This window comes from Eretmochelys imbricata, chromosome 18 (genome assembly GCF_965152235.1).
Source record: "Eretmochelys imbricata isolate rEreImb1 chromosome 18, rEreImb1.hap1, whole genome shotgun sequence".
Taxonomy (NCBI): Eukaryota; Metazoa; Chordata; order Testudines; family Cheloniidae; genus Eretmochelys; species Eretmochelys imbricata.
The window spans coordinates 10957433-10984254 of NC_135589.1; the positions used below are offsets into that span (position 1 = coordinate 10957433).

General features: G+C 43.3%; 1 protein-coding gene across 1 annotated transcript; it reads right to left on the bottom strand.

Moving 5' to 3' along the window:
* Positions 1-8777: 8777 nt before the first annotated feature.
* LOC144277057 (arylacetamide deacetylase-like 4) lies at positions 8778-26484 on the bottom strand. Its single transcript, XM_077837581.1, has 4 exons — positions 26329-26484; positions 15956-16172; positions 13242-13305; positions 8778-9552 (listed from the first exon to the last, which is right to left on the bottom strand). The coding sequence occupies exons 1-4, from the start codon at positions 26482-26484 to the stop codon at positions 8778-8780; spliced, it is 1212 nt and encodes a 403-aa protein (XP_077693707.1).
* Positions 26485-26822: the final 338 nt, after the last annotated feature.

The window sequence follows — 26822 nt, forward strand, 5'->3', positions numbered from 1 at the left end:
ATTGAAATAGCAGGAAATTCTGCATTTGGATCCATTGTCCTACTGGGTTAAGGTTGTTTGTCGCCCCACTTTGAAAAAGGAAGAGTGGTTCCACACCGGGCATTGTCTTTTGTATGTTTTCTATTAAACACTTAGCACAGCTATCGATGCTGTACAATTACCAATAACAATGGAAAACTTTTAAAATAGAGCGCTTCTAAAACTAGGAAAAGACTGAAGACTAAAATGGTTATTACCCTTCCCCTATGCTTTCAGTGCACCCACATTCTGCACTTGGACCTTGGCTAGAAACATTGCTTCAAATTATTCTGCAGCTAATAAAAGTTTGTTATTTAATCTGGTCCTGCAGTGACATCTGGTGGCTGTATCTGATCAGTTCCAAAATTCTGGGGAGTGTTCTAGGTATCAATGTCCAACTGATGTTGGTGAAAATCGGAAACACCGTAAGGGAGAAATATGGGACAGAGGGAGCCCCAGTTCAACTGGTTAAGCAGAGCTTGCAGCTTCAACCACCTCTGTGATTGTCTACAAGTTAAAGCTACAGAATCTTCTAGAGACCAGGGTCTTTTGGGGCCAATTGTCCCTCCTTTTACAGAGGATTCCAAGGATATAAAAGAGGAAATAGGGTCCAACCACCCTTGAATTAACTTCTTAACCACTGAAAGTACAGCAAGCTCAGATCCCATGCAGTGTCATCAATGCTTCCCTCATTGTTTTAGTCTTCAGCCCTTTCAGAGCTATTTTTCTTTTAATTAGCTAGATCATCAGTTACTAGAGGTTTCGTTATTTAAAAGAACAAAGTGGTACCTGTGCACCGTAGGTAACATCTGGACCTGCATGGATGGGAAGGGCAATCTCACCCTTTTAAATAAATTTGGCAATCTGTAAATCCAGCATCAACGTTAGAGATCCACTAGATTCAGTGGCTGATTTCCTGGCTTATGCAATGGCCAGATCCCCAGTCTTATCCTGCTGGCTGAACCCAATTTCAAAGTTTTGGCACGCCGGTCATGGCACCAAATTTCCAGGATCTGAATTGGCTAGCCTAATCTGATGCCAGGGCTTCCTCACTGTTGATAAAGCACTGAGCTCCCTGCATCCTTCTAGATTGACCTTCTTTGGTGCTGAGGTTCTGGAACTGTAGACATGACACCAAAGTACCCGGATCAACCTACTTTGGTGTCACCTTTTCCGCATCATCAACTCTAATGAGGTGCAAGTGGCTGAGTCAGGTGTCAAAGTTATGGCACCTTAGATTTTCTAGCACCATCAACTCTATCCGTGGCAGTCCAGCATTGAGGATGCTGCTCCACAGGTTCCGGAGAATGGCATAAAGTGGGTCTCTTTTGTCATTCTGGTGCTGAGAAACTGGCACCATTTACTCTGTTGTTCATAGATGGCACCAGAGTCCTTTGACCCTTTGGGGTCTACTAAGTTGGCACCTGTAAAAAGTCTGGGACAGGGGACCCAGATTTATCATATCAGACACTTAGTTTCATATAAAGACTACACAAAAGTGTTGTCTACTGATAGTTTACTCCAGGGATAATTGGCTAAGGATTTGCTTTTTGGGAGTCCCTCCAGACTTGAATACATCTAGCACATCTCCATAGTCTTTATTTAACCTGTTCTTTCCCTGTTTTGGTTGGTGTTACTTTCCCTGTGTTGCTAATGCTAACTGCGTTGAATATCTAGTCACCATGAACCCTTGATTATTCCAAGTCAGTTCTCTGCTCCAGAATCCGTCAGCAGAGAATTTGCCCATTGTGTGTAGGAATGAAGGCGCACACTTTGATAAAGCTTCAACTGGTATAAAAAACACAGCAGTCCATCTGGTTAGCAATGCAATTAAGTTGCCATGAATGTAGTGGCCTCCCCGGAGCTCCATTCTGCGTAGCAGCTCCCCACTGAATTCAGAGTTGAGTCAAGGTCTCTGTCCTGATATTCAAACGCCCGGCATAGCCATGACCAGAAAGATCACTTCTCTCTCCATAAGCATGTCCTCCTCTAAAATCTACAATACACTGTAACAATAAAACAGTTGACCTACACTGGGAGGCTTGTTAATGCAGGAATTAGAACTAAACTAATATAGTAAGTAGATTATGGAAGTTGCTTCCACAAGAAATCAGAATGATAGCAAACCTCAGCCCATTTAGAACTAAATGAGCAAAACTCTGAATTTTTAAAAAATTTGGCTTTCATCCGCCATTTTTTTAAACAAACATGTATACACAAAGCAAAGAACAAAAACCTATAAGCTAATCAAGCTGTTTCTCCTGCAGAGAAGGAAGGAAGAGAGAGAGAGATTGTTTTTGCTGTTTTAAAAACCTGGAAGGTGCTCAGATACTACAATAATGGGAAACATGTAATGACTTAGATCCTCAGATTAAAGATATTATACAAGTGGAAAGCTTTGTATTAGTAAACAGTTGGACAGAGCTCATCCTCCTCGTTTATATGAAAGATATTTTCCAAATACAGCCATAAAGCAGATAAACAGCTCCTTCTTTTCATCTCGAAGAACTAATCATGCTGAGATGTTCCCAGATGACTGACTCACAGACTCCAGCCCTCACCTCTGTCTCAGAACCAAAGTGAAATCCCAGTTTCAAACCAGGTAAATTTACCAGACCAAATGGCATAGACAACAGCCAATGAAAGATTCTGAGCTTCAGCAGCTCAGCAACTCCAGGATGGATTTCTGATTTGAAGAGATCATAATGAACTGCCCACACCGCCAACCAGAGAAAGCAGCAAGCAAAATGTCTACTATTGATGTAAAGAGTGCATAAGAAAACTCAGTTTCCCTTTGCTGAGAAGAATGGAGCCAGGCAACTGACTTTGATTTGACTTTCCCAGCACTATGGAGTGGCTGAAGTGTCTCAACAATTACATGAATGGAGTTACGGTATTAAAAATTCCGTCCCTCCTGTCCTTCTAGATGTGCTCATAAGGTTGTGGAAATGTATGCTAATTACATTATATATCTGAACACAGGTATTAATTAGGAATGGAGGAAACTTGCATAACAGATCTTTTATTGTTTGTACCTTGCTTTGACATTGTATCTATCTATTGTTTTATACCCTATCATCATGATATATCAGAGTCACCTACAATTCTGTATGAATTCTCATAAGCAGTCTTCCAAGACACCAGAGACTTCTCTCCTTCCTCTAGTAGCAGGAGTACTGTATCAGTGCTTCCTAGTGGGGAGTAAGAACCCAAATGTGCTAGACACTGTATGTTCATATTGTAAAAAGACAGATCCTTCCCTAAAGAGCTCATAATCTATACGTTATGTTAAACAATTGTCAGTCATTAGAATGTCAGCAATTGAATGTAATATTCCATGTATGAATAGTTTTATTTAACAGCCACGTATTGAGTCAACAAAACTGCAGCAAACACTGACAGAAGCTAGCCCCCAATAGCTATGTCAACAAGTATTGAGTATTCCTTGCCCTGTAAGAGAATCTGGTCTAAAATTAGAACAAAGAGGTTGGGGACTAGGATTAATAAATTCTATTCCTAGTTTGGAGGCAAGGAAAACTCTGGCTACAGACCAGAAGAGGACAACTGGGTTTAACCCTTGTATTGCAGAGAGACAAGTTCCTATGATGTGAGGGCTAAACCCATGAGTCATATTTCCCCTCTCACCTTGTGGGTGCAAATAAAACCTAGGAATCCTAACTCACAAGAGTCTTTTCTTTAATCACTTGACCACACTCTCCATCCCTTTTTGTGAGGGTAGGAGGGTGTGTGTAGGGGGACCCCATATGCTTTTGGAAAACTTCGCCAGCTTAAATGTAGTCGAGGTTCATCATGGCTTTGCTCCTCCCCACTGTTCCTCTGCCTCCTCCGCTTCCAAAGAAGGAGGAAGGGGAAAAAATATTCTTCTTAACCTCTGAGGATAGGGCACGAAGCAATGGGCTATTGCAGCAATGGTGATTTAGTTTGGACATTAGGAAAAACTTACTAAAAACTTCAGGGTGGTTAAACGCTGGAATAAACTGCCCAGGGAGGTTGTGGAATCTCTTCCCGCAGCTCCCATTGGCCGGGAACAGTGAACCACAGCCACTAGGAGCTGCGGGCAGCCGCGCCTGTGGATGGTCAATCTAAACAAACTGTCTTGCAGCCCGCCAGTGGATGACACTGATGGGCCGCAGGTTGCCAACCACTGGTCTAGATAATACTTAGTCCTGCCATGAGTGCAGGGGACTGGTCTAGATGACCTCTCGAGGTCCCTTCCAGTTCTATGATTCTATAAGACACAGCTCAGCTGCTGCAGAATGACTGAAGTCCTGCACACTGCTTTACTCCTTACTGTTTTGCTCACAATATCTGTGCAGAGAAGCTAGATAGAAATACTTTGCTGGAAGGCTGCAGTATAATCCTCCTACATTGCTTAGAATTTGGAACAATTACACACAAGAACCCCAATACAGAGACAGAGAATATTGGTTGCTTCCTAAAGCAGATGGGCATAACTCACCCACCCTGCTTTAAGCTGCCTCTTTCTAGATTGACTCTGATCACTTACTTCCTTAAAGAGTCCCCTAACCTGCAAGCAGAAACCTCCACACATATTCCCTTAAAGTGCTAGCTTGCAATTCCAAAACAGACCTTAATACACCACACTTATGGGACAAGTAGAGAGACACTTAACATTGTTTTTCTTGGCTCTGTGATCAGTTAGGTTGAGGAAAGCCTCCTTTTGTTCTATTTATTTACAGGGTTTTGAGGTTTCTTTTTAAGTATTACATTTTTCATAGGGTTTATGGAACTGGCTTTCTTACAATATTTTTAAAACTTTATACCAACATTCCTGTAGGACCATAGAGCAGTAGAATTTGCAGCCAGATATGTCACTGCTGGAAGGAGAATTTGGCACTGTAGTTTGCATGATCTTCAGTGCTATGACCCTATTAAAATAGGAAGAGTGCCTTCCAGTTGTCCCCAGGAATAGTTATGCCACTGTTGCATGACCATAAAGTTCAGAATCCAATACATTCAACAGTATCTGTATTTACTAATGCCCATCTTCAGCCTACATCACCCCAGCTACTTGCTCATGTCCACTTCATCCATCTGGTTCAATACATTCTTTTCTCCTTTGTCTACCGCTGATCCTAACTTCTCACATTCTGTGATGCATTTACCAACTCCCAGATGGCTCCAGCTTGTCTCTGAGACTACCCAGTTACCCCAGACATCCTATAAAGCTAACTGCCCCCACCCCCAGTTTCCTCCACCCCATGCCCGCAGACCTAAACCCTCAGCAATCCCCAGTCATTGAGTTTGCCCTTATCTTCTCCCTTCCTGGACATTCTCACAAACCCATCTTATTCCAGCTTCTCCAGCTCTTCAATATAATAATCAAAGTAATATCAAAGGTAATTTGATCTAACTTTATTCTGTTCTCTTCTGGGAAGATTGTATTTATCAAACATTAATCCTTAATACAGATCCTAGTTGAATGAGTTATACTGTTGGTAGTGACAATACCATTGAAATCAGTTTAAAATTCATAATAATTTATATCATTACTTCTGTTACTGAAAGCCAACGAATATAAACTATGTCTAAAACTAAAACTAAAAATAACTATGTTTTAAAATAATAAAACAGTCGTTCTCACACATACACAGACATTTCTGGATTGTAAACCTTAAATAAATGTACTGAATGATTTTTAAGCTATTTACTAATTTTTCTTGAAAATCACCTGTTGGGTATAATCACAGACAATTTATTAACCACCCTTAATATTTTAGTTTTCTATATTCAAGGCATTTTCGTGTTTTTTTTAAAAACAGCTGCAACCTCTTTAGTATTATTAAGACTTATTACCCTTATTTTTGGGTAAGATTCTATCTCTGTTTTTCTTTGAGCTACTGAGAGCTTTGATTGGTATCAGGTCATTTAAAATACTTAACCCTCTGTGTGTTGCACTATATCTAGGTATTATAAATATGTTCATTATATTTTATTCAGCATGTAGGCTATTCTCAGATAGCAGGGGATTTATGTTTATTGCAAATAATGAGAACTGAGAGTTCAGGATCTCAGAGTATTGAATAATCACCTTCTTGGTATCATTTTTCTATGTAGGTTATCACCTTGTGATAGGGCATGCTCCCCATACTCACCATGATGGGGTAAACGTAGGCCAGATGGGCCAAGTAACCCATTAGTCTGCAAACAGGGCCAGTGGGGATTTAGGCTGAGAGGAAAGCCCTAATTAAGGGAAGCACCCCTGTCCAAGAACAGGTGGGGTGTCTATAAAACCAAGAAGAAAAGGAGTACTTGTGGCACCTTAGAGACTAACCAATTTATCTGAGCATAAGCTTTCGTGAGCTACAGCTCACTTCATCGGAACTTCATGTTCATGTTCATGATCCGATGAAGTGAGCTGTAGCTCACGAAAGCTTATGCTCAAATAAATTGGTTAGTCTCTAAGGTGCCACAAGTACTCCTTTCCTTTTTGCGAATACAGACTAACACGGCTGTTACTCTGAAACCTATAAAACCAAGGAAGCTGCAGGGAGGAAGGCTACAATTTTTCTCCCTGGGACAAGGGCGAGAAAGGGGTGGGGATTACTAAGGAAGAGTTTGTCTAGCAGATCCAGGAGACAGGGGTTTGGCTAGAAAGGTGGAGAATGCAAGCCTGGGCCAGGCCAGGTAGGAAGCACTCCAGGGAGTGGCAGGAAGGTTCATGGTAGTACAGACCTTAGCTGTTGGTGCCTGTGGGCTGGAAACCAGTGTAGGGACGGGTCTGGGTTCCCCAACCAGCCACTGACAAAGCCCTGGCTGGGATGATTTAATTGGGGATTGGTCCTGCTTTGAGCAGGGGGTTGGACTAGATGACCTCCTGAGGTCCCTTCCAACCCTGATATTCTATGATTCTATGAATGAGTGGCACAATCTGGGAAGTGAACTTTAAAGACTGTCTGGGATAGTTTGTTCTAGTCATTGAGGGAGTGGCACAGACAGGGCAGTGGACTTAAGGATGGCCTGGGCTGGTGTGGAAGACTTTGAGAGTATCTCCGAAAGGGGAGGACTATTGTGACTTGGCCACAGGGCTAAGCCATGAAGACAAGGCATAGCAGCTCCTGAAGAGCAAGAGGCGGGCCGCGGAGCAAGTGAGTGAGGTAATGAGACGAGGGTGTTGGGATGGCAGAGTTAACCCCCAGATGCAGCCAGAAGGAGGTGCTGTGGTGGTGAGTAGAGGTCCCCGTGACACATCTGTATAACACAATATCAATATTTTTCATATTTTTGGTGGTTGTCACATTGAAAGCTGCTGTTCAGCTCTGAATTCTCCGGCTCTGTTGACAGTTGGTTTCATATGCTCAAGTTCAAATGTTCAGGGTGATGCTTTACTCATGTTCTCATTCTGGTCTTACAATGGGCCTAACATTTGTGAAGTAAAGAGTGAGGGGGTTCAAAACTGTCTGGTTTTCACAGCTACTTTACGGGACAGCCAGTCTGAGAGTTTCTCAGTTGCTTGATCTCTTGTAAGGAAAGTAAAGGGCTGAAGCGGGTAGGGATTGTTATCCCATTTTGGGGGATGCACTCGGCTTATTAGGTTTTGTCTGAGAACAGGGTTCTGATGACTCAACATAGAAAACATGCTTCCTGTGTCATATTTAAAATGTTCTAAGACAAAAGATATGATGTGCTCCATCGTTTGTGCCTGGTGACCAGGCACATCCACCTAGTTAAAAATCATAACGCATTTTTGCTTATCTGTCATTCTCTCCTGGATATAGACCATTTGGATGGTGGCAGTTCCTTGTATCCCAGCCCTTTCTCTGACATGGCACGGTACAGTGTTCATGGATCCAGTCTTCTTATCAGAAATTGCTTTCTCCTTTGGATAATACAGGCCTAAGATCCATAGTGACACATCCTCTTTACAATGGCTGATCAAAAAGTACATTCATGGGAAGTCATCAATTATTTATTTTTAAAGTGCTGTTTTTGAAACCGAAGTAAAAGCCTCTCCCTTATCAGTGGCTCTTTAATACAGAAGTTTGAGTCTAAACAACTTTACTTTATACAACATCTCTGTGGAGCATATCATTTGATTACTGCTCTGATTAGACACACTAACCCTGTCTCCGACCTCCTGGCACAAGGTTGTTTCATTTACCTTTGAAACTCATAACAGCATGTAGCTCCTGATTAAGTATTGTTCATAGTTTATGGCTTTATAAGTTGCACTGCTGTGCTCTCCACAAGCTGATCCCCTCCTTTCCTCCCTCTTTCCTTCCACCATCTTTTCTTTGCCTGCATCCCCAGATCCAGCCCCCGTATTCAGTTCTCTATTCCCTACAGCTTTCACTCTGGATTCAGCCTCCATCAGATTTAGGCTTCTCTGCAGCCAGCTCCAGATTCATCTTCCCAAGAGTCACCATTTCACATATCCCTCCTCCCACCCCCACCCCGATTCATCCCCCTCTCCATTACCTCCAGATTCAGCCCCAAGTCCCTTTGTCCGTTCAGTTTCCCAGCCCTAATGTTTTCTCCCATCCCCTGGGCAGCACTGCACAAATCTCTCCCTGGAAGACCAGCTGAGTAGCAGGAAGAGGGGAAACAGATTCTTAAGCTCCTCTAGCTGCACTTCTCACAAGCAGCCAGAAACAACAGCCGCAGGAGGTCAGACTAGATGATCATAATGGTCCCTTCTGACCTTAATATCTATGACTCCCAGCTCTGAAGAACAGGGGGGTGAGGGGTTATTTTTGTTTTTTTTTGTGGGGTGGTGGTTATAAACCTTTTATAAAGTTTACTACATTGTCCATTGCTCTCTTTCCACATGGAAATGAAATATACCCACTGTCAATTAGGAGTAGTACTCCATGGAATCCATCCTCTACATGGTACCAAGTCACTGGAATGCCATTGTCCTCCAATCTTTTCTTGTACAACAGGCCATCATCCCTGACCACATCATACTCGCAGGTCAAGATGAAAGTCTCTGGGAGGTGGTGAACAATGGCATCTTCAGCTAATAGTGGGGAAAAGGTTGTCTCAAAAACTAGTTTGGCCAAAGTATGAAGTTCTTCTGAATATGAAGCAGATGCAGGTGGTTTGTAGCCTCTGATCTTAAATTCCATGGGGATATTGTCTGGACTCAGCCATTTGCTAAACTTCAGTTTCAAATCCTCATGAACATGGGAACCTTCTAGGATACCTTTCATCAGTGACAAGTCCTTATTGAGATACTGCATACCAAGCGTGAGGGTCCGTTTCTTTAACAAGAGGGGGACTGAACCGTTTTGCTGATATGAAGGCAAATTAAAGTCCACAGCTTGGAGAAACGGATAGAGCAAGATCTGGGCTCGTGCCTTTGGGAGGTCTGTTCTATTCACCAGGGCTTGGCAAACAGCAGCCGCAAGCGTACCACCGCTGCTGTCCCCGCAGATGATAATACGGGTGGGATCCACCCCATAGTCTTCTGCGGTCCTCATAAAGTGTACCGCGGCAGTGAGACAGTCCCAGAACTGGGTTGGATATGGGTGCTCAGGAGCCAAACGATACCTAAAATATCAATGACAGCGTTTTAATGTCATCAGATCTATGGGAAGTGTCATCTTCTCTTTCAAGTACCTTTTAAAGTTAGAAAACATATATGTTTATTATTACCTATGTATATGTTTAAAATTCTGCTTTGTAGAATAGCTTCAGGAGTTACCCCCCCCCCTTTTTTAATTACGTTTTATACAACTGTAGACACATCACCTGACTCTGTGAGGTACTGAAATATTCTGGAGTATGTACCAGTAATCGGCCTTCCTGCTTTTAGGTTTGCAATGAAGTCTAATACCTCCCTGAGCACATATGTGAGAATAGAGATTTCTAAAATAAACACTGAAAGTGATAAAGATTTACTATTTTTTGTGTCAGGAATTATTTATAAAGGGAGCCAAGTGGCGCTAAGGATTCCACATGGGTGTTCGCTCAATTCTGCTAGCCCAGGATTTAGGGAACAGGTAGTGCAATTTTGAATATAATTCAAGGGAAACAACTTTTTATCCCAATTCCTTTTCTCTTAAAAAAAGGAGATACAATTTCCCTTAAAGAAACACACAATATCAGGAAACATAAAACCATTAATCCACAAATGCACCACACAGGGTGTAGTCAGCAACAATCTGTATTCATTTTAACAGCGCCACGAATATGGATGGTTGACATATACACAGAAGGGTTGGAATATACAGATTAATATTCATTGTGGTTATGTCTTTTTATTAGCAATTTATGATGCACTCTCAATTAGCCAAAGGTCTCAGAACACCAAACGCATTTGTTAATCAGGGAAGCTAGTCAGACAGTCTATTGAGTACAGACCGCAAAGTCTTTTGCTTGCTTTTTTCTCTGATTATCCTGCAGCAGTCATCTTCTATCAGGTTTGTCAGGTTATCAAGATTAAAACAATTTAGCTAGAGATCTTTAGTTACAACATGATGAATGCTGATGAATTGAAGCATTTAGGGAGGCCACTTTCCTCATTCAGTACAAAGAGATAATTTCCCTGAAAATCCCAGTGATCCATAACAGGGTCATGTGCTTTGACTTTAGCATTTGGGAGATAACTAGCAGGGAGGTTTTTAAAGGTCTGTTCTATCTGTAAACAGTTTTTCAATAGGTAAGGGACAGCAGATGGCCCTCTGGAATATGTAGGATAATTCCTGGGTTTGGTAGATCAATAACATTTCTTCCTGTGCGCTGCAAATGGCTTCCTCTTACAGCTCTTTGCATCGGCTCTCAGCAGAGAGGACCACGTTTTAAATAAAAGGGGGTTGGATAACTGCAACTCAAATCATTCAGGCTGTTACCCAATTCATTTTAAAATGTATGTTTTTGAAAACAGCCTCCAAGCTTGAGTTTTTAATAGTGGATGCCAACATATACAGATGTCATTTAGGTGCGTATCAGGGCAGTGGCTGTTTGTTAGTTGATAACTAACACTGGAACAAAGCCCTCCACAAAATAACGGTCAGTGCTGGGGGATGGAAGGGAAGGCACAACTTCTCTTCCCTCCCCCACGCACGACCCTTCTTATCAGCCCTACACAGAAGCATTCTATAGTACTTGCAATGAGCCCCCCAATCAGCAGACCCTTGTATATCTTCTCCCTTGCTCCCAATTCTGCTGTAGTCTCTGTGGAGAGACACAACGGCATGCTTTGCAGTGGGTTATAGGAGGGGCTTGAGGACTCATTTGCCGAAGCTGCTCCCCTTCTCCTAGGCCTCTGTGGTACACAGCTATGAAGCTGCTGCCTAGAAGAATATTTCCATTAGCTGGATGAATCCAAATTGGCAGGGCCTGATGAAATTCATCCTAGGGTACTTCAGGAACTAGCTGAAGCAATCTTGGAATTCTTTGAGAACTCATGGAAGACAGGTGAGGTCTCAGAGGAATGGAGAAGGCAAACATACTACCTATCTTTTTAAAAGGGGAACAAGGGGGACCTGAGGAATTATAGACCAGTCAGCCTAACTTTGGTACCTGGAAAGACACTGGAACAAATTATTAAACAAACAATTTGTAAGCACCTAGAGAAAAACAAACAGTTCTAAGGAATAGCCAGCACAGATTTGTCAAAGACCAATTATGCCAAACCAACCTAACTTCCTTCTTTGACCAGGCTACTGGCCTGCTTGGCGGGGGAGCGTGGGAAGCAGTAGCATGATGTATCTTGATTTTAGTAAAGCTTTTGACGCAGTCTCACATTCTCATAAGCAAGCAGGGAAACGGGGTCTAGATTAAATTACTATAAGGTGGGTGCACAACTGGTTGAAAGACTACTCAAAGAGTAGTTATCAATACTTTGCTGTCCAACTGGGAGGGCGTATCTAGAGGGGTCCAGCAGGGGTCAGTTGTGGGTCCAGTACTAGTCAATATTTTCATGAATGAGTTAGGTAATGAAGTGGAGAGTAGGCTTATAAAATTTGCAGATTATTTCAAGCTTGTCAGGGTTGCAAGCACTTTGGAAGAAAAAATATAGAGTTCAAAATGACCTTGACAAATTGAAGGATTGGTCTGAATTCAACATGATGAAATTCAATCAAGATACATGCAAAGTAGGAAGGAAAACTCAAATGCACAACTACAAAATGGGGAATATCTGGCTAGGCAGTAGTAACACTGCAAAGGATCTAGGTGTTACGGTGGATCACAAATTGAGCGTGAGTCAACAATATGATGCAGTTGTGAAAAAGGCTAACATCATTCTGGGCTCTATTAACAGCAGTGTTATATGTAAGACAAGGAAAGTCATTGTCCATCTCTACGCAGCACTGGAGAGGTCTTAGCTGGAGTACTGTGTCCGGTTCTGGGCATCACACTTTAGGAAAGATGTGGACAAATTGGAGAGAATCCAGAGAGGCAACAAAAATGATAAATGGTTGAGAAAATAGAAACCTGTGAAAGCTTAAGAAAACTAATCAAGTTTAGACCTGAGAGAATAAGACTGAGGTGGGAACCTGATAAGTCTTCAAATATGTTAAGGACTGTTATAACAGGGATGGCGATCAATTGTCCTGTGTCCACTGAAGGCAGGACAAGACGTAATGGGTGGAATGTGCCAGAAGGAAGACTTAGTTTAGATATTAGAAAAAACTTTCTAACTACAAAGATAGTTAAATACTGGAATAGCTTCCACAGGAGGTTGTGGAATCCCCATCACTGGAGGTTTTTAAGAACACACTGGACAAACACCTGTCAGGGATGGTCTTGGTCCTGCCTTGGTGCAGGGAGCTACACTTGGTGGCTTCTCAAGGTCCCTTCTAGCCCTACATTTCTATGATTCCATCATTCTATAGCTAATGCACTGCAATAACAGCCATCCTAAGGATTGATCTGGCTGTATAATGACAGGTGAGAGTAAGGTATGTGCAGTCCCCTTCCTCTACATTAGAGGGGTCAGGATTTGACCCACTATCTATAAAAATGATGCTATGTATTAAAATATTTAAAGGGTTTTTTTTCTTTGTTTGGTCTGATCTTTTAGGCTCCATAACAGACTTATTGCAAGTCTACTCCAAAGAACTCAACAAGAGGGCAGAGCGTAGAGTGCAAAACTATATCCATCCATATGTTCCTTTTGTTGAACCACTTTCTGAAAGAGCAGGCTGATAGGGACATCTCATGGACATACACACCTGGAATCTGACACATTGTAAATGTTTCCCACATAATGCAACTGAAATAAAATCACTTACCCAACACACACAACCACTGAGTCACTTCCACGGGCAATAAAACGGCATACTCTTTCATACATGCCTGCAACACAAACATTCTCAATGGAGTTGTATTAATATCTTCAAGATATTCAATTCTATATCCTTACACAATGAGAAGAAAATTCAGATGGGTGTTCATTTTTGATGAGGGACTCATGATCTTACAGGAGGATTAGGGGGTTTTATGTGACTTGGAATTCTACTCATCCCTGGTTTACTAATCCAGAGAAAGTCTTAGTATGTTCAGTATGTGGCAAAAGGGCCTCTCACGTTTTTCACTGGGAGTTGTGTGCATTGGGGCGGAAGTATCCAAACACCATACTCAAAATATTCCTCAATGCCTCTTTGAGTGAGTCAAGGTGTGAAAGTAACATCACTTAAAAGAAAGAGTCAGACTTTCTGGAATCTATCTCCTTCATACTAATAAGCCTGCACTGGATTTCTCCTGCCCTTGGCCTTGACACTACTAGATTTTGTGAGGGGCGTGGCACAGGGATGAACTCTCCCACCATTTTGTTAACATCTGTGGGAGCCCTAGTGCAGACAGGACACCAAAGTTGATTCACATTTCTACCTTCACGTTATGTAAACCAGCCCTGTGGGAGGTTGGACAAAGACACCACTGCTGGCATTAGCAGGGCCATATCAAGGGTAATGCAATGGAGGGATTTTCTTAAGGGGCAAGTGTGTTATTTTCTTTCACACACACACACAGAACTACCTCAGACCTCACCACTTTCCACTGCAAGGGCATGATGCATTTTTTTTAAACCTTGTCTCTACTAGTATAAACACACAACACATGCCTATATATACACATATATAAAATAAATATTATCTTAATTTTTTTAATTGTTCATGCAGCTTTTTCCCTGTGGTAAGGAAGAACCACGCATGACAGACACCAGGAACATTGTATAATACACATCTGGAAGGGGCTTACATTGCCACAGTGATGAGCAACAGATAAGAACCAGAATAGAATATAGTAAAAAAGCAGTAATGTGTAGAACGAAGAAAGGGAGGGGAAGGGAAACTTGCAAGGGAAAGAGAGTGAAAAGGAGTGCTGTAAAAGAGTCAATAACGAGTGTGGGATATAGAATGAATGATGAGGCAGGAAGGGAGGGATGAGTGAATGAAATGGTAACAGGAATGGTAGGGTGGAGATAATAGAAAGAAGGAGAGAAACGGTGTGCAAGAGACTGCATCCACAGATTTTTAAATCTGAGGTAAGGCCATCATTTGTTCCACGTATGGAAAACAAATGAAAAGGAACATTGTCTGGGGGCTAGTTCCACGGAGATGTAGTAATTGTCCCTTCCACAGGTGCTCAGAATAGACCAGGCCTTTATTCCAAAAGCCACAACATCTTAGCACAGATCTTAGGAAATGTCTCTGCTGTCTATTTATCCGAAAAAAAAGAAAGATGATGGAATAGCGCAAATTGGATATTGGAAGGGAAGATAGGTGCATCTCAATTGCACATTCAGGAATTGAGCAGCTTTGTTAGCCAAATCCTCTGAGGCATCACCTGTCACAGGGCTTAAAACTTGCACCAAGGAAGCATATAATGACAAAATGGGCTACCCCTTCCAAAGGGATTATTGTAGCTCACAGGAATAATAGACATCTGATGAGGACATCTGTAAAGTTGCTAGCTGTTTTAATACCTCCCTCTGCAGACAGGACTAGAGCTGAGGAAATAATTGTTTGTTTGTTTTTCAAGTCAGTGGCTGAACTGAAAACGACAAATAATATTTTGTTTTGGTTCATCCCAAAACCTACATTTTTCTTTTTAATGATTTGGGATTTTCTTTTAGTTTTTGGGTGCCTTTGCTTTATTTAAATCTAGTTACATTTCCAATCAAAACTTTGTTTCACACCAAAAGGTCAAAACATATCATTTAGAAACTGTTGAAACAAAACTTTGACTTTAGTTTCTGTGAAAAAGATTTTTTTTTTTTTTATTCACTGAATTCACTTCCAATTCAAGAATAGTTTTGGAAAACCCCAAACTGCATTTTTCTTTGAATAAACTATGCTTCTGAAAAAATTCACCCCACTCTAATTACAGCATCCAACACTCAGCCTGCATATAGGCCAAGATTTCCCAAAGAGAACAGTGATCTTGGATGCTTCAATTTTTGCCCAATGTGAGATGCCTTTAAAGGGCCCTGATTTATTCAAAGGGTGGGTACTTGGCATCTACTGAAGTCTGAATACCTTATGATGTCTCAGATTAGGCAACCAAAAATATGTCTAAGGGATTATTATTATCGTGGGAGATTTTTCAGAGGCACAAAGGACATTTCAGTGCTATAATAATTAACAAAGTTCAGTATGTTACTGATCTCAAAGACTTCCAGCCTGGGAGCAGTTTGCCTAGCAGTGGCCAAAGCTCCAATTTTTCTGTCTCCAATAGCAACAATTAAAGGGAAAAGTAAAGTAATTCTCATGAATGGTCAGAGAACAGAAATCCAAGGAAAAGTACAAATTTTCGTCGAAGGGACTGCTCAGCGGCATAATGCTGGAAAGTCTGACTAAAAATATGTAACTTTTAAGTTTGGTTATCATTCTTAATTTATTTTTTAAATTCTTAATTGCAGTAGTTCTTAATTATCATGTAAGAACTATCATAATAGAAGGAACATCAAATTTATCATAGTTCTTAATTTCTTTAAAATTCTTACCTATGCTTCCAAACTGGCCAATTCCTCCATGAAGGTAAAGGACTCCTCTCCTTTGGCCAGCAGATGACGCTTTCGGATGGTAAACCCTCACTGACACCTTTGCAAACTTCAAGTCCTCGATGAAGAGATTAGCATTCTTCCATGGGGGTATTCCATACAAGAAGGTCCTGATGAAGTAAACCTCCTTGCAGATTCGCAGTTTCTCAAAAATCCTTGCCTATTTAAAGGGAGACAGAGACCAAAAATTAGTTTACAGTTCCCTGTCAATGTGCTTCAGCCATATCCTGGAGAGTGAACAGGAAATTGTCTCCAGAACCAATTCAAATTTTGGGGTCTGTGCTGGTGCTGCCATCAAAGGGCCCCGTTGTGAGGGTAACGTGGTCACTTCTTCATTCTGAAGTAGATTCAGACAACCAACTTGTTTCACATGTGCTACCAGTTACCCTGCATCTCATTACAACTGTTTGATTACTAATAACTCTGGCTGGCTCTGAACTGGTAACCTACAGCAAAGTTGAAATGCTTCTTCTCCCACTCCCAACCTTTTCTAAAACTGGGCAGGAGCAGACAGGGATATTTCCTGTTGTCCGAGGCACACAGGGTATGTCTCTTCGACAGTCAGCGGGTGTGACTGCCACTCAAGCGGACATAGCCGAGCAATCTTTAATCTAACTATTTTGAATCCTCGAACCGTGAAGCTGTGGCCATGCAGGGCTCAGCGTGGGCTAGCCCAGCGAGGAATTTCCCAGGGTTCCATGGGGGGGTTGTGCAGGCTGCATTGAAGCTTGAGCTGTTGCAGCTTTGCTGTTCTGTAACCCAAGATAGCCAGATTAAAACTAGCCCAGGTATCTCCACCCTGTTACTGCAGGATAGATATAACCACAGCAACCCCTGATGTGATCTAGACAAGGATAGAGTGGCTTCAGTACTGTACTAGATGACTTCAGACTCATCAAGAGTTTATTAGGCTGGCTAATCTCAGCTCAAACTACTGTGAACATAAAGAAAATCTCCTTCACATTGCCCTGCAGAGCCTCAGGTGCCAACCTCACAAGTTATGTGACATGTTCTTCACAGTCAGCACTAAAGTGACTAATTGCTTCTGGTTAGCAACAACAAAGTATTGTTTTAGCAGACGTCATCAGGTGGTGCTGTTCCACCTTGTCTTCCGAGTTCTCTCTTAGAGAGTGAACAAGTTTTTAGTCTTGGAAGAAACTCATGTGTTGTTGCCAGTTCTTGGTTATACCAGGTTCAGTGAGTAGAAGCTGTCGGAACGGCAGGAGAGTTTTGCTTTCTGCCTTAGTCTCTGATTATAGTCCATTCTTAAGGTAGATTTTACTCTCTGAGAAGCAGGCATTTGTGTTGGGCTGAGATTCCTGAAAGAGGGGATTGCCTGCATCTCTATTCCAGGACTGATAAATGTGTAAAAGCAAGTTACAGTTAGAATATATCTGTACTCCGTATCATAGACTTTTTTCCCTTCACTGGGGAGCTGACCTGTAAGGTCACAAAATCTGCTACCACCTGGTAGTGAGGTGACAGTGCTTGTCAGAAGAGGGATGTCAGTATTGGAAGAAGGGGCAACAAATCTGATTTACTTTTTACAGCGTGTTAAAGGCTGTAGTCAAGAAGCCTTTTACAATTCAGCAACAACTTTATTAAACCAACACACTTATGAACATTTTCTCATATGCAAATAGATGGTGTGCTTTAAATTAACTATCTACATACAGTGACAAAAAGAAATGGAGTACTTGTGGCACCTTAGAGACTAACCAATTTATTTGAGCATGAGCTTTCGTGAGCTACAGCTCACTTCATCAGATGCATACTGTGGAAACTGCAGCAGACTTTATATATACACAGAGAATATGAAACAATACCTCCTCCCACCCCACTGTCCTGCTGGTAATAGCTTATCTAAAGTAATCGTCAGGTTAGGCCATTTCCAGCACAAATCCAGGTTTTCTCACCCTCCACCCTCCTGAAGGTCGAAAGAGCAGACTGGACTTCTACATAGAGTGCTTCCGCCGACGTGCACGGGCTGAAATTGTGGAAAAGCAGCATCACTTGCCCCATAACCTCAGCCATGCGGAACGCAATGCCATCCACAGCCTCAGAAACAACTCTGACATCATAATCAAAAAGGCTGACAAAGGAGGTGCTGTTGTCATCATGAATAGGTCGGAATATGAACAAGAGGCTGCTCGGCAGCTCTCCAACACGAGTTTCTACAAGCCATTACCCTATGATCCCACTGAGAGTTACCAAAAGCAACTACAGCATATGCTCAAGAAACTTCCTGAAAAAGCACAAGATCAAATCCGCACAGACACACCCCTGGAACCCCGACCTGGGATATTCTATCTACTACCCAAGATCCATAAACCTGGAACTCCTGGGCGCCCCATCATTTCAGGCATTGGCACCCTGACAGCAGGATTGTCTGGCTATGTAGACTCCCTCCTCAGGCCCTACGCTACCAGCACTCCCAGCTACCTTCGAGACACCACTGACTTCCTGAGGAAACTTCAATCCATCGGTGATCTTCCTGATAACACCATCCTGGCCACTATGGATGTAGAAGCCCTCTACACCAACATTCCACACAAAGATGGACTACAAGCCGTCAGGAACACTATCCCCGATAATGTCACGGCTAACCTGGTGGCTGAACTTTGTGACTTTGTCCTTACCCATAACTATTTCACATTTGGGGATAATGTATACCTTCAGATCAGCGGCACTGCTATGGGTACCCGCATGGCCCCACAGTATGCCAACATTTTTATGGCTGATTTAGAACAACGCTTCCTCAGCTCTCGTCCCCTAAAGCCCCTACTCTACTTGCGCTATATTGATGACATCTTCATCATCTGGACCCATGGAAAAGAAGCCCTTGAGGAATTCCACCATGATTTCAACAATTTCCATCCCACCATCAACCTCAGCCTGGTCCAGTCCACACAAGAGATCCACTTCCTGGACACTACAGTGCTAATAAACAATGGTCACATAAACACCACCCTATACCGGAAACCTACTGACCGCTATTCCTACCTGCATGCCTCCAGCTTTCACCCTGACCACACCACACGATCCATCGTCTACAGCCAAGCTCTGCGATACAACCGCATTTGCTCCAACCCCTCAGACAGAGACAAACACCTACAAGATCTCTGTCAAGCTTTCTTACAACTACAGTACCCACCTGCGGAAGTAAAGAAACAGATTGATAGAGCCAGAAGAGTTCCCAGAAGTTACCTACTACAGGAATGGGGGGGTGGAGGGTGAGAAAACCTGGATTTGTGCTGGAAATGGCCTAACCTGATGATTACTTTAGATAAGCTATTACCAGCAGGACAGTGGGGTGGGAGGAGGTATTGTTTCATATTCTCTGTGTATATATAAAGTCTGCTGCAGTTTCCACAGTATGCATCTGATGAAGTGAGCTGTAGCTCACGAAAGCTCATGCTCAAATAAATTGGTTAGTCTCTAAGGTGCCACAAGTACTCCATTTCTTTTTGCGAATACAGACTAACACGGCTGTTACTCTGAATACAGTGACAAAGTTTCTCCTCTGCCTTGGTGGGTCCTGGGCTTTTGGGTGGATTTGCTCGCCTCAGAGGTTCACGGCAGCCCTCAGTTTGGCCACTTCTGCTAGAGGCTCAAACCTGCCGTCCACTCAGCTAACCTCGTCACTGGCCAGCATGGGGGAAATGGAGAACAATCCCCGCAGTCTCTGTTGTCCCACCTAGTGGGTCAGGAACAGGCCAGATCCCTTTCCAAATTAGATCTTCCCTTCTGGTGTTGCTTACAGACCAGATCAACTCCTCCTGTGTCCGATCAGGAGTTCAGGGGATGGGGGGAACCCAGGCCCACCCTCTACACTGGGCTCCAGGCCAGGGCCGTGTAGATAGTAGCTGTCTACAATGTCCCCTGTATCAGCTGCGTGACAAATATAGCTACAGCTACAACTCCCTGTGCTACTTCCCCATGGCCTCCTCCCAGCACCTTCTTTATCCTCACCGCAGGATCTTCCTCCTGAAGCCTGATCACACTCGTACGCCTCAGTCCTCCAGTAGCATGCCTTCTCACTCCCTGCTCCTTGCACACACACCCCACTAACTGATGGGAGGTCCTTTTTAAACTAGGTGTCTTGATTAGTCTGCCTGCTATAATTGATTCTAGTATGTTCTTAATTGGCTCCAGGTGGCTTAATTAGCTTGCCTGTCTTAATTGGTTCTAGCAGGTTCCTGATTGCTCTAGGGCAGCCCCTGCTCTGGTCACTCAGGGAACAGAAAACTATTGATCCAGTGGCCAGTATATTTGCCTTCGACCAGACTCCTGTACCCCACTGGTCTGGGTCTGTCACAATACACAGTTCACATTACCTAACAAAATAACAGCAGCAAGGAAGTAAAAAACAGAGCTACCTTCCAGTTTGTGCCATCTACTTCTCCATTTGCTGATATGGAGCAATTCGTCACTACCACAATTACCATACTTAGCTGTAACCCATAAGGATGCCGGCCGCCGACTTGGAAATGTTGAAATAAGTGTAACACAGAGAGCTTCCAGAGGGGAGTATAAGCTGTCATCAAGTCTTAGCATGCTAAAAGCATGATCTAGTATCTTGATATCTGCATGTAAATGGCCTATCTTCATCCATTTTAATTCCTAAATTAGTAACTTCTGAGCTTGGCATGGTTTTGAATGCGTCACTTGCTGCAACACCTAATAAAAAAACACATGCAATTTTCTGGTGATGCTGACAGCAACAATCTCTGTCTTGCCAATAGGTATGGCGAGGGGAGGTGTAGTTTCAAATTTCATAAGAATTGCAAGCTTGCATTAAAAAAAGCTGACAAGTCAATTTTGACTCATTTCACAAGTTTGTCCTGCTCATAGATTCCTCCCACAAACAACACAAATGGTGTAGCATGCAATCAACAGTAGACGCTCAAGCTGAAACAGTGAAAACCAGATCCCATTGGCAACAATAGGCGGTGGTGGAGGTTCGCATCCCTATGGAGGAAGGGTTACGGTTGTGCTTCGTAGTCTGTGGTGTACAGTAGCTCTAGTGATAAGATGTGTATCTGTGGGTAGAAGGGAATATGTACTCTTAGCTCATTTAACTTTTCATATCCTTGCTTTTGTGGTTTTGGTCTTTGTTATGGCATGTGTGGTGGCAACCTTAGCACTCTCTCTCTCTCTCACACACACACACACACACACACATTTTGTGTATGAATTTCCTGGGTTTCTGAAATGTGGAGCAGTTGATGTCACACTTACATATTGGGGAAGTGGGTAGGATTCAGAGTTTTGGGAGTAGTGGTGGTTATGGGAGTAGAACCTGGATTACGCTGCGGGTAGGGCCTAGAAAAGGATTAAGCAAAGGAGGAAGGTGTATGCGCGTGGACCATCTAGTTGTGCTGGGGAAAGGGGGCAGAGCTTCTCCTGGCATGGCTCAGGGGCCCTTTCCACTGAAGCACAGTTCCAGAGGCCCCTCATACACTCCCTTCCACTGATCTGCCTCCCTCTTCTCGCCAGCCCCCGTCCCTAATCCCTCCCTATGGAACACTGAGCAGAGAATGTGTGTGAAGTTTTAAACACTGTGAATATTATTGTATCAACAGACAGCTCCCCAGTTTCCATAGCCCTGCTCCCTATCCAGCTTCACTCCTGTGACCATCAGCCAGTCCCCATCTTCTGCTTTAAGATACAGTCTGGCACTTTCTGTCTCTTTCCCCCTGTCCTTTGTTGACTGCAAAGCCACCACTGTCCAGCCCTTTTTTCTTATCAGTTAAATCTTAGCTTGTAAGAAAAAGCTAAAGCACAGACCAGTTTTCCTATTTATTCATGTATTTTTATTCACACGAGTCATAACTGTTTCCATCTATGTCCCTATGAATGCTAGGTTTCAGAGTAACAGCCGTGTTAGTCTGTATTCGCAAAAAGAAAAGGAGTACTTGTGGCACCTTAGAGACTAACCAATTTATTTGAGCATAAGCTTTCGTGAGCTACAGCTCACTTCATCGGATGCATACTGTGGAAGATCTTATTATATACACACAAAGCATGAAAAAATACCTCGTCCCACTCCACCCTCCTGCTGGTAATAGCTTATCTAAAGTGATCACTCTCCTTACAATGTGTATGATAATCAAGTTGGGCCATTTCCAGCACAAATCCAGGTTTTCTCACCCCCCCTCTACCCCCACACAAACTCTCTCTCCTGCTGGTAATAGCTTATCTAAAGTGACCACTCTCCTTACATTGTGTATGATAATCAAGGTGGGCCATTTCCAGCACAAATCCAGGGTTTAACAAGAACGTCTGGGGGGTGGGGGGGAACAAGGGGAAATAGGCTACCTTGCATAATGACTAAGCCACTCCCAGTCTCTATTCAAGCCTAAGTTAATTGTATCCAATTTGCAAATGAATTCCAATTCAGCAGTTTCTCGCTGGAGTCTGGATTTGAAGTTTTTTTGTTGTAAAATAGCGACTTTCATGTCTGTAATCGCGTGACCAGAGAGATTGAAGTGTTCTCCGACTGGTTTATGAATGTTATAATTCTTGACATCTGATTTGTGTCCATTTGCTCTTTTACGTAGAAACTGTCCAGTTTGACCAATGTACATGGCAGAGGGGCATTGCTGGCACATGATGGCATATATCACATTGGTGGATGTGCAGGTGAACGAGCCTCTGATAGTGTGGCTGATGTTATTAGGCCCTGTGATGGTGTCCCCTGAATAGATATGTAGGCACAGTTGGCAATGGGCTTTGTTGCAACGATAGGTTCCTGGGTTAGTGGTTCTGTTTTGTGATATGTCGTTGCTGGTGAGTATTTGCTTCAGGTTGGGGGGCTGTCTGTAGGCAAGGACTGGCCTGTCTCCCAAGATTTGTGAGAGTGTTGGGTCATTCTTCAGGATAGGTTGTAGATCCTTAATAATGCGTTGGAGGGGTTTTAGTTGGGGGCTGAAGGTGACGGCTAGTGGCGTTCTGTTATTTTCTTTGTTAGGCCTGTCCTGTAGTAGGTGACTTCTGGGAACACTTCTGGCTCTATCAATCTGTTTCTTCACTTCCGCAGGTGAGTATTGTAGTTGTAAGAATGCTTGATAGAGATCTTGTAGGTGTCTGTCTCTGTCTGAGGGGTTGGAGCAAATGCGGTTGTATCGCAGAGCTTGGCTGTAGACGATGGATCGTGTGGTGTGGTCAGGGTGAAAGCTGGAGGCATGTAGGTAGGAATAGCGGTCAGTAGGTTTCCGGTATAGGGTGGTGTTTATGTGACCATCGTTTATTAGCACTGTAGTGTCCAGGAAGTGGATCTCTTGTGTGGACTGGACCAGGCTGAGGTTGATGGTGGGATGGAAATTGTTGAAATCATGGTGGAATTCCTCAAGGGCTTCTTTTCCATGGGTCCAGATGATGAAGATGTCATCAATATAGCGCAAGTAGAGTAGGGGCGTTAGGTGACAAGAGTTGAGGAAGCGTTGTTCTAAATCAGCCATAAAAATGTTGGTATACTGTGGGGCCATGCGGGTACCCATAGCAGTGCCGCTGATCTGAAGGTATACATTGTCCCAAATGTAAAATAGTTATGGGTAAGGACAAAGTCACAAAGTTCAGCCACCAGGCTAGCCGTGACATTATTGGGGATAGTGTTCTTGACGTCTTGTAGTCCATCTTTGTGTGGAATGTTGGTGTAGAGGGCTTCTACATCCATAGTGGCCAGGATGGTGTTATCGGGAAGATCACCAATGGATTGTAGTTTCCTCAGGAAGCCAGTGGTGTCTCGAAGGTAGCTGGGAGTGCTGGTAGCGTAGGGCCTGAGGAGGGAGTCTACATAGCCAGACAATCCTGCTGTCAGGGTGCCAATGCCTGAGATGATGGGGCGCCCAGGATTTCCAGGTTTATGGATCTTGGGTAGTAGATAGAATATCCCAGGTCGGGGTTCCAGGGGTGTGTCTGTGCGGATTTGATCTTGTGCTTTTTCAGGGAGTTTCTTGAGCAAATGCTGTAGTTGCTTTTGGTAACTCTCAGTGGGATCAGAGGGTAATGGCTTGTAGAAAGTGGTGTTGGAGAGCTGCCGAGCAGCCTCTTGTTCATATTCCGACCTATTCATGATGACAACAGCACCTCCTTTGTCAGCCTGGCCCAACTTGATTATCATACACATTGTAAGGAGAGTGATCACTTTAGATAAGCTATTACCAGCAGGAGAGTGGGGTGGGAGGAGGTATTTTTCCATGCTTTGTGTGTATATAATAAGATCTTCCACAGTATGCATCCGATGAAGTGAGCTGTAGCTCACAAAAGCTTATGCTCAAATAAATTGGTTAGTCTCTAAGGTGCCACAAGTACTCCTTTTCTTTCTTCCTATGAATTCTGAATATTTTCCTCATCGGCTGTTTGAATTATTTGCTGTATTTGTATGGCTGTACAGACGGATGCTCCAGCGTCTGAGCTGTTATTTAAAAAGATACGTTTCTCAGGGCTGCTAAGATAACTTGAAAAATGTGAACCAAGAGTAGCTGAACGGTGGGAGTCTGTGGGCAGCCTGAAACACTAGCTAGGAGAGGCACCTGCTGCTTGTTATTTTAACAGAGGCACCCAGTTACTGTGTGGGCAGCACATGGCTGTAGAGGGACCGTGGTGGGAGTTATGCAGCTGTAGGAAGAACTGGAAGAGGGGCTGTTGGTGGCAGGGCAGGGGAGAGGGCAGAGTGGAAGACACTCATGGAGGGGGAAGCCCATGCAAACTCATAGCCCTGCTCAGCTCATGTTCTCTTTCCAGACAAATGATTCACCAAACGTTAATCTGATGTTCCCGTACGTCTCTGGACCCACAACACCCTTCCCTGAGCTTCCCATCCCACGTGGCCCTGTTGCCCCATGTCCACTCCCAGGCCGGGGAGACAATAAGGGGGCCGATTGTTTTTAAGTGTATATTTCAAAATTTGGAGAGTGGCTTGTCTGAGAGATGGGTGTGAGTGAAGCTTGGTGCTTTTGGGGGGCCGTATTTTTAGCTTAGAAAGGTTCAAAAAAGAAGGGTGAGGTTCCTCAGGCCACATTTCTTAAAGGGACCATTTAAAATTAATTTTAGGGCAAGTCTACACTTCAGGCTGGAGGGAGTGGTTCCCAGCACAAGGAGACATTCTGGGATTGTTTAGCCTGCAGAAGAGAAGAGCGAGGTGGGATTTGATAGCTGCTTTCAACTACCTGAAAGGGGGTTCCAAAGAGGATGGAGCTCGGCTGTTCTCAGTGGTGGCAGTTGACAGAACAAGGAGCAATGGTCTCAAGTTGCAGTGATGGAGGTTTAGGTTGGATATTAGGAAAAACGTTTTCACTAGGAGGGTGGTGAAGCACTGGAATGCGTTACCTAGGGAGGTGGTAGAATCTCCTTCATTAGAGGTTTTTAAGGTCAGACTTGACAAAGCCCTAGCTGGGATGATTTAGTTGGGGATTGGTCCTGCTTTGAGCAGGGGGTTGGACTAGATGACCTCCTGAGGTCCCTTCCAACCCTGATATTCTATGATTCTATGGGTCTTTGGCTAGCGCTCCTTGAGCCGGTGTGCTAAAACTAGAGAGGTTGGGCTAGCCACCCCAAGTACGGGCCGAGGGTCTCCAAGAGGTCTTGTAGTTTGTGTCACTGCAGCTCCATTCTATCTGTAGCGAGCTATCTTGAGAGCTAGCGCAGGTATGTCAATTAAGGATTTCCTTGAAAATCCTCAGAAAAGTCAATGCTGACTCAGATGATGTGCTGTGACTTTGGCAAAGATACACTGTATTCGTCACACCCACAAAAAGAGGTGGTTGAATCCCTGCTTTAAAAACACAACATAAGCCTCCCTGTGGAGTCACAGCGAGCAGCTCCCTACTACTGCTTTTAAACAGAACTCTCTTAATAGCAGGATTCAGACCATGCCTAGCTCCTGAGCCTACGTAATTTGATGCAACGCCATTGACTTCAATCTTAGTTCTTGCCTCATTTTAACACTTCATATGTATACATATTTTCACAGACACACTGTAGTCTTCCTTACACCTTGGACTGAAGAACAGCAAGTTGTACTGCCCACACTTGAAATCTTTCTACTGCATTTGCATAAGCAACAGGTTTCCCAGCCCTGTGCAGAGCTCCTACCTAGCACAGATTTTATCACTCTTTGTACTTTTTCTAAAAAGGCTTTTGCCTAAACACGAAGAAATAATTCTCCCTCGGAGCTACCCATGAGTGATGCTGCCTGGTGCTTTCTTCTCTTTACCTCCAAGAACTAATCCAGTTGACAGGGATCTTGTGCCAACTCTTTACAATACATTTAAATGGAAATCAAACCCGAGTTTCAAACAAGGTACACTCACCAGACCAAATACAAAGTTCACGACGTAATGAATAAAGTAAAGCTTTACGCGCTGATCCACTTCTCGAGGGATTTCAGCCTTTGGATGTTCATAGTAAAATGCCAATGCCACCAACAGGATAAAAGCAACAAGAAAAATTGCTAATGTGAATTCCATTTCACGGTGCTCAGAAGGATGGAACTAGGAACTGACTGCTCTCCTGCAGTTGTCTCCACAGCTAAAATCTTCAGTGGCAGGATCAAAAAATCCCTCCACACCCCATCCTCCTCCTCTTGGAAATACTCATAGGTAGGTGAAGATCTCATCACACAGGAAGTATTAATTAGAAAAAGGTGAGGCTTGCATAAATTATTGTTTCATATTAGTAAATATAATGGCAACACATATTCTATATGTGTTTTCCTACTGTGCCTATCATTATTGGATTAGTGCTTCTCTTGGCAAAGATATATTAGCTCTAACAAGAGACCTGAGATTTCTCTTCTCTCTCATAT